The 9283-nt window shown below is 34.2% G+C and overlaps 1 protein-coding gene across 1 annotated transcript; it reads right to left on the bottom strand.

The window, feature by feature from the left end:
• Positions 1 to 7348: 7348 nt before the first annotated feature.
• Positions 7349 to 8428, bottom strand: LOC137925277 (serine protease snake-like). The gene has a single exon (XM_068768704.1). The coding sequence runs from the start codon at positions 8271 to 8273 to the stop codon at positions 7371 to 7373; it is 903 nt and encodes a 300-aa protein (XP_068624805.1). The 5' UTR covers positions 8274 to 8428; the 3' UTR covers positions 7349 to 7370.
• Positions 8429 to 9283: the final 855 nt, after the last annotated feature.

Here is a 9283-nt window from a genome sequence, read left to right as displayed (position 1 = left end):
TTTAATTGAAATATATATTTTGGTTTTAACAATGACAAGATGATAGTTGTTGACAAAGCTAAGGTAAGTTATCGACTATTGTCAGTATGGAAGTAAGCTAATGTAAGAATAAACCTGTATGCAAATAATAAGCGAACCGATGTCGTGAAACACGTTTTGTATTAAATTTGAATTTATTTTTAAATCAGGTCACCTTACATTTGTTCGTTATCAATGCGAATTTGCGTAATGACTTGTGATAGTAGAAAATTGGTAATTAAGAATAATGTCATTAATTTTCAAATAAAAACATTTTATTAACTTTCATTATATTATCCTAAAAAATATTTTTATTCCTGTTATTAATAATTAATTAATATTATAATTAATTACTTTCCATTACCGTTATAAATTACAACATCACGATTATTTGATGTCATGTATTTATACATATAACGGTCATTTAACTGTACGAAATTAATAACCTAAAAGGTAAAGAGTATAAACAGCCAATTGAAAATTTGAAATGGCATTGGGCAGGTTTCATATCAAATAAAACAGATGGCCTCTGGAGCCTTAAGATCCTGGAGTGGGTACCATAAATGTCAACATGTGGACATGACCGACGTAATTAGGGTTGCCGAATGATGAAAAACAGTTTGGTAAACTGTAATCAACTCTCTTTTGACGTAATGCCTGCCTTAAGCCGTGGAAGTTGTTTAAAGAAAAAAAAAATATTAAAAAAAAATAGTATAAAAAGCATATGCCGCATACTACAATATCTCATTGATCATGGTATATCCAATGGAATCAGGCGTTACCTTGTGGAAGTCCATCCTAAGTAAGAAAAGTACCAATATTTAGCCACTTCCGCATATGCAGTGGTAGTCGTGCAACAAAGTGCACCGCCCGCCAGGCCGCTGATAAATGCGTATACGGCAAACAATGGTAAATACAATTTTAAAAAATGCAATTTTTCTAAATGCTATTTTCTTACATGGTATATCCTCCCACGGATATCTCTGGAGGAGGGCTGTACCTTCCAGTGGACATCTATTGCCTGAAATGATAATGACGAAGATAGTATCTTACAACGGAATGGATAAAATTAGCTTGTTTTTATTTCTAGTTCTAAACTTTTGTACGTCGGAAAATATCAGTGTCTTTCGAAATTCGGGATAAAATAAATGGATTCATTGTGCAAATTCTCACGCTGTTATAAAAGTATTGACAGAGTAAGTTCCAAATGGTATTTGTTTGAATAACAAATGGTAAATGATATAAATTATGTATGAATAGCTATATTATGGAGTGTCGAGAATCTCCAAATAAGGTGTTGGTATTATGCGGACATCTCCGCAGTTTTTTTCCAAATATACAGGATGAATTTAAAGCTCATCTTCGTCATTATATCAGTCAATAGACACTCTCTGCGAGATATAATAAGCTTTTCCCAAAGATATATCTAGCTCATTTGTTGTCAATTAACGTATTGTTCACCAAATACAAAAATCAACAGTTTAAGAAATAATAAATTTCGTAATGATAATATAGTAATAAAGAGAGTTATCCAAATTCAGATTGCTACATAAGGAAAATAATTATTGTTTATTATCTGTCAGTGCAGTAATTGTATTGCCAGAAATTATTAGTCTGTCTGTGTGTAACACATTAGTCTGTTGGTTTTTTGTATGATCAATATGATATGATGATCTATGATAAATATTTTATTCTCACATTGTCACTTGTACTATATTTAGAACTATAACAAAAGTGAGATATTCACTTGAGAACGCAACTTATTACTGGCCATAACAGCCACAATAATTTTTAAATTTCATTTAGTTTTTACCATTCGAATTCAAATTCGAACGCTTATTTTAATTCGTACAACAAATGTATAAATATAAACGATTGTACAAAACGAGTGTTTCTGTACACTTGCCACATTGATCACAATTGGGTTCTCATTTTCCTCGTCATCAAGAAGGAACGACTATGAGTACGGGCGGTAGCCCAGTGATTCGAATCCTGAGATACAATCTTATTAAGTATACACTTTGTGCTCTAATTATATAGTGTTGTCTTTCCTCACAAAAAAGTTTAAAGAGGATTGGCAACAGCGTTCTTTGCGTAACATTATACCACAAAGCGATCGCCAACCCACCTATCAAGAGCGGCGATTATGGTATATAATACCATAGATATCTCTACGTGAGGCCTATATTTTGCAGTTAGCGTCTATGGGCCGAAATGACAAGGAATAATTCCGAAAGGATATCTGTTGAACTTTTGTTAGATTTTGTATATGTGATAAATTAATTTAATTTAATGGGCCGATCCATGTTATGTCTTACGTGTCTTCAGTAGGTATTACGTCCGGGTGTGATTTATATAGCCGTGGAAATTATTACAGGCGAACAATTTTTCTATGAAAGCACGAAAATTAGGGAAAAAGAAAATAACGGTGCTTCACGAAGTAATTTATGTTATATTTTTAAAAATTTAAGAAAGTTTTACAAGTAGGCACTTAGACTCTTTTTTGCTAAGGCTTAGGTTGAGATATTAGAGCGCTGAAGATATACAGGTCCTATTGACAGTCATCATATCATTTTAGAGGTTTCGTACCCCACCGCTGGACATAGGCATTGCCCATAGATTTTCAAAAGGCTGGTGGAAAACAAGGTCGTCTATTCTGTGGGCGGAAGTCTACGCTGCGTTTGCTGGTCCACGGTATCCACTCCAGAACCTTAAACATCAGAAGCATCTGTTCCTCTCCTCCTTGCATGTTTACTTCTTTTTCAAACTTTGACGTTGTTTCGCCACCTGCATTGGCTACGGTATCGAACGTTGTTTGGTCACCGTCTGTGGCTGCCTTTAGTATAACAAAAGATCGCACCTACCTTACGCGTTCTTTCATTGTTAACTATGCTCGGGTGCTCTTTTCAGCAACTCGCTTGCAACGTTAACTTAGTTTTTGAAGTTAGCGAACAAACGGACATTACCTATAATATTATTTAAATAATCCATTATTATGTACGATTCTTTAATGTGACAATAAATTGTTATTTTGTATAAATATTATTAACTGTAAAACATCAAATGTACATAATCTCCAAAATCCTGTATTTGAACGTAACAGAAAGGCAAGTGGACAATCCAAGTATCATTGACGTGTTGGTTCTATGACCATTCAATTCGTATCTGGAAAAACATATAAAACATATCTTTAAACTAAACGATAATATATATAAAGCGCAAAGAGAAATGAAATGTTAAATTATCCTAATGTTGATCGTTGTTTGATCGTTTTATGTTGTACGATGTCACGTTATAAGCATAATATCCACGCATTTCTTTCGTCGCTTAAACGCGTGTTAGGTTCGTCTTGATTTATACGCCAAAAGAAATTGTAACACGAGAAATAATTTCTAAAAGAATTTATTGCTCATTTTACAACCTCTTCTTTTCTTGTAAGAAAATTAATGAAGGTGAACAAATAAATAAGGTTATTTCATTGAATTTCATTTTGTATTTCATTATTTTCCCTATAAAATAGGATTGGTTCGCAATCCAATCCACGAACAAGTAGCCAGCAGACCAAATACCGAGATTGTCATTACGGTCTTTGGTCTTTAGATTTAAATGACAGTTTACCAATGGTCAGGCGACGTACATATAACTTGTTTTTGTGATCAATATAAATAATTATTGAAAAACTAAATGTTTCTTTTTATTTTAGTTTAGTTAGGAGAAAATAGTCGGATACTTAGACATTAAACCATCATCATCTACCTTATATGCTTGCGTATTACAAGGACTTCAACAGAGCTACCTTTCAAAAATTGATGCTGTTCTTTTAGCGCTGTGCTATTTTGGACAGTTCGTCCCAGAGAATGTGTTGTTCACGCTATGCTTGAAACAGTCTTTGTGCCATCATCATAGTTAAGGAAAACGTCTATCATCCACCTTCAAATCTCTGGAAGTAAGCGGAAAATTAGGGCAGGGGTAGGGATTCCAAACAAGCAGTGGTAGGAGGTAGTCCAGCGGTAGAGAACTGAAACATGCGATATGCTCATTTAATTCACTCTTTCTGCATTAACTGTTATGATTACCACTGCTCACAAACAAGATTCCAGATAATGGGCAGCAGCATCCCCTGCGTTCTATAATACCATACTGCAATCGCCAACCCATCTGCCAAGCGTAGCGATTATGGTATGTCCTCTTAGATATTTTTAGCGTAGATCCGCGAAGACCTCGTTTCTGGTAGGAGCACATCGTTCATTGGAGAGCCGTCACGAGTGATGGTCTCATAGAAGGAGAAAATTTTTCTGACAAGTATTCAACTTGGTATTTCACTGGACTGTTATAATACACTTAACTTTATTTACTTTGTCACCAGGAAAAAGATATGCAATTCATTTCCGAAAGCCATCTTCTATATTGAGACCTATGTTATGAAAGGACTTCATTCAAAGACGAAAGCGTTGTGTTCTTAAGCAGGTTCGAACATGCTAGTTTCAAATGTCTTTATATAGTGTGATAATTGCTTTTATTATTATTAAAAATAATTATGACTTTAGAAAAAAATATTGTTATTGAAAATACCTAGAGAATCTGAAGAGTAAATATTTCTATTAATATTACTAAAATATTACAGAAAATGTTTTAACTAGAAATTATTGTTATATATAAGAATGGGGATCGAATTAAAATGCATTAATGGCGAAATTAAACAACAAATAATATTCTACATTAGTGCACACTTTGTAATTACTTGCACACTAGACTGTAACTCCGCAAACACTTCTTCACTTCAATACCCGGTACCATGTCGACTATCGTTTTGTTATCGCTTCGTATCGCTAACGAGATGTCGGATGACCAATTCACGACCTTCCTCAAGATCCGTTCTTAAGTACGGCAGGAAATTTCTAGACAGTTCGACACTGTGCCCGAAGTTGAGGTTAAAAAACAATATAGCAACCAGACGGACGGGTCTCTAGTATAGACTATATTATTTCATCTCAACGCCAACTGCAGTGTAAGATACGAAAAGTCGAAGAACGTACAATAGATCCTGCATATTGTCTTAAATTACTCCACCTATACCTTTTTGAAGTCACGCCGTCAGCCCCGATTGGCTCGTTCGTGAAATTCGTCTATTCTTTCCGGCGTTCTCTTTTATGTTATTTAGGCAATCATGATATGCTGTATTCCTTTTTTTAAATCATTGTTACTAGTAATTAAATCGTTTTCACTAAAAATACTGTTGAAAATTGACACAAAATTTTATAAAATAACGACAAGATACATGTATGAAGAAGAATATATAAAAATCGTCCAATTGATTGGAAGCAAAGATAAAAATTCAAATAAGTAGAGTAATACTGTTGGAATTTTATGAACCGGAAAGATTTCATATGGGATAGATAAACTAGTTACGATAACAGAAGCTCTTTGAAATATTCAGAATTTATCCATTGACTTTCAAAAAGAGACGACGGTGGATTTAAGCTTTGTGTGGTAGAGTAAGCGAATAGTGTCTTTTTTATTTAAGTGTATTCTCTCTTACTGCTAACTTTACTCACACCTTCGCAATAAAGTTTATTCTTCTCTGAAATTTGCCCAGATTAGGATGAACGAGAATAAAATTCCAAAACAAAGGCAGGAAGATTATTGAAGGTGCTCGGCAAGCTGACGTAATTACTATAATAAGTATATGTTACATAATTTATTATCTGTGTATACAAACACGTTATCTCTGAGACTTGTATGGCTTGGTTTTTTTGGTACTAAATATTTTTATTATCAAGTAAAAGTAAATTAAAAACGAATTTTATGAAATTCCACCAGCAAATAGGGATGTGAGTGCGTTCATTTAAAGAATACTTCGTAAATATATTTAACTGTAGGTTTTAATTAGGATACCTTTTTTTTTGCTCTATCATATCACCGTTTTAGCCTATAAACGGCAATTGTAAGTTATAGGTCTACCTTAAAGATATCAATGGGGGGATATATCATAATAGCTACAGCAGGTAGGTTGGCGATCGCCGCGTATTATTATGGTAAGCAGAAGACGCTACTGCTCATCGTCTGGGAGCTTGTTTTGAGCAGTGGTAATCTTATATAACTAATGCACAAACTGTAAAGATCATATCCCGGGAATCAAAGCCGCTACTTACGACCACAAGTCTCACTGCTAACCGCTGAGCTAGTCATATTATTATCTGTTATTTATTTCACATAGCCCAATTGGTTATTGCACTTACGCAATAGTAACTGGCAGAGAACGCCTCAGACAAGATATCCTTTTTAGGTAGTATATTTAAATATATGATAAGTCTAAAATTAAGTTTCTTCATTGACTTTATCAATTTATTATATTTACTTTATTAAGGATAAGTTATAACTAGTATCGTATTAACTTACATAAATATAATATAGTACATATATAGAGACATAAAGATTTCCAACATATATAAGATAAATAAGTGTTATATGAAATTGAGAACACCAAGACAACAATTTTTTAAATGACTTTAATCTGACTTTATCGTCTGCCACGTAATTTTTTGACAGTTCGCAATCTGATCTTTCTTTTGCGAATACGAGACTGCTAGTTCCCATCGCATCGCAGGATCACAGATGCACGAGGAACTTTTGTTGATCTTATACCTAAGTAGATACTCAGCGGTTTGGACTAAAACCACGTGGAGTTTGAATTTCCGGAGCGTGTGAAGATCGACTCGATGTCCGGGAAAAATATCCTCGTTACCCATGCCGTCTCACCTTCTATACTGTTCCTTTCTTTAACGCACAGAATATATCTGATTAAAATGCCGCTGTGCCTTAAGATACAGGAGTGGAAACCATGAATTGACAACCTTGTTCCTACAAGGTAGATGTCCATATTAAGGTCATCAGGGAAATTCTGGATGCTGGCCGCTTCTACCTGTTCTTATTGGAAATCTCATTTCTAAAATTGTTAAATTTCATTCATAAATAGCAACTGTTGTATTCTAGCCGGCTCTTCTCAGCGATTTACACAGTAGTTTACTAATTATATAAATTGCGAACAGGATTAATTTTTGTATGTGTAATGCAATTATAACATCGAAGAGCTTATCACGTATGAACGTAAATTAGTAAGTCATGCACATTATTCCAGCTTCTATACAATGCAATTCAGGAAACATTAGTTTTCTAAATCCGTAGGGGAGGCACATGTGAAGCAGTGTACATCCTATGGCTGAAATTGATTTTTCTTCTCTAAAATATATGTACTATTTAAAAATGTAAAATTGTAATTAAGTAAATTTTATATTCATGAGATGAATATTAACATTTTATGTTCGTTCATGTGAATTACTGGCAAATTATTATCATGGCCAAACGATGCTTTCGATCCATTCGATATAACTTGAAACCTTTGTGTAAATGCCAGGCGCCATTTTTCTACCACAGTCTCTTCCAAATGATGTTACTCCTACAACTGTGTGTAGAGGAAACGTTTTTATGCAGTCGACCCTCTCCTCCATATACTGTAGAGGTCCTCCTGAATCTCCTTGACACGTGTCTCGTCCTCCGTTCCTATAATCTCCAGCACAGAACTGACTATCCAATATTCCGCGTGGTAAAATGTCCCCTTTGATAAAATGTTTCATCGACATATTACATATATCACTATGCACGAAGTCAATGTCTACAGCCATCAATGTTTTGCTTCCCATCGTCGCCCCTGAAGAGGTAACTCCGAAACCAATAGCAGTTAAGTTAGACTCTCTTATTGTATTATCTAACTTGAGGCAAGCTATTCGTATATCGCGGTTAAGTATGAACTTTGAATCGCTTTTAATTAGTGCAATATCGTTGTATTTTGATGGAGGTTTATATTCTGGATGAATAATAATTTTCCCGACTTTTCTTTCTTGTAACGTATCTTCGAATTCATCAAATTCAAAAGTTGCAATACCTGCTTTTAATATACGCGGTGAATCATAGGAATTATCACAGCAATGTGCTGCAGTTAAAACCCAGTCTTCACTAATAAGAGATCCACCGCAGTTCCAACTCGGTTCATCGCGAGAAGTTTTTTGATATCCTATTATTATCATGTGTGGAAATAAAAATAAGTCAACCGGAACTCGTATCCTATGTTCAGGATGAAGAATGTTGTTACATTCGGGCATAGTCATCGCATAATCCTTGCATGCCCGAAATGACTTTTCACCAACTGATACGATCAAATGTAAATTCATAATAAATATAATTACGTATCTATACATGTTTTATTTTTAAATCATAAACAGTTAATTAATTGATTTGAATATCGAATCTCACCTTTAAACGACTTATTCAATCTTCTTTTCAATCGATAATCACAAGTTTTTTTTGTTATTATTAATATATATTTAAACATAAAATGCCATCGATGCGTTTCATCGCTTGTATTTAACTGTAATAAATATAATCATGGCGGACTCTAGTTTTATTACAAAATTACAACTATGCTGTGATTATTTACGCCTACGGTTTCAAATTTATTACTTACGCTTAATAATATTGGTGTAAATCAACATTGATGTTGTGTATCTTAGTTTATTTGTTTTATTTGACGTGAAAGGAAGTGAAAGACAGTTCAGACAGGAATTTTTTTTAGTCATGTAATACAATCTTATACTCTTTGTTAGTATAATGATATGTGTCATGATAGGATTTGATTAAAACGCTATTTTAATTTATTTAAAGTAATGAACAAAAATTTCGCTTTGCGTGGTTAATTTCTCAACTATACTAACACTAGACTAACACCACAAACATTGCTTCTACAAAATTCATCTTTAGATTAGTTGGTCATGAAAGTGGCATTTTTAAAGAAAATTAATTAAAAAACATTCTTGTTCTCCAACACTAATCATAGAGTAAATTAAAATACATATGTAGGCAGACATCCTTGTTAAGGACATAGGAGAAATCAGGATAACGGCCGCTTACGGTCTTATTGAAAATCTGCGGAGGGGACCTATGTTACAGAAGATAGAGGTCCTGCGATAAAATAATGATGACAATGAAGAACCTTCTCCATTAAGTAAGAAAAGGACCAATATTTAGCCACTTCCGCACATGCAGTGGTAGTCGTGCAACAAAGTGCACCGTCCGCCAGCCCGCTGATAAATGCGCATGCGGCAAACAATGCGAATTACACAACTGCCACCATTAAACCACTCAACACGTGTTTCACCCTCCACGGGGCATCTTCAGTTATGTTACACCGATTAGTGCCAAACACAGAGTG

This window comes from Battus philenor, unplaced genomic scaffold (genome assembly GCF_028537555.1).
Source record: "Battus philenor isolate CCGP_79_NKW_IND1 unplaced genomic scaffold, ilBatPhil1.0.hap1 SCAF_26, whole genome shotgun sequence".
NCBI classification, from domain to species: Eukaryota; Metazoa; Arthropoda; class Insecta; order Lepidoptera; family Papilionidae; genus Battus; species Battus philenor.
This window is presented reverse-complemented; position numbering and strand designations above follow the sequence as displayed.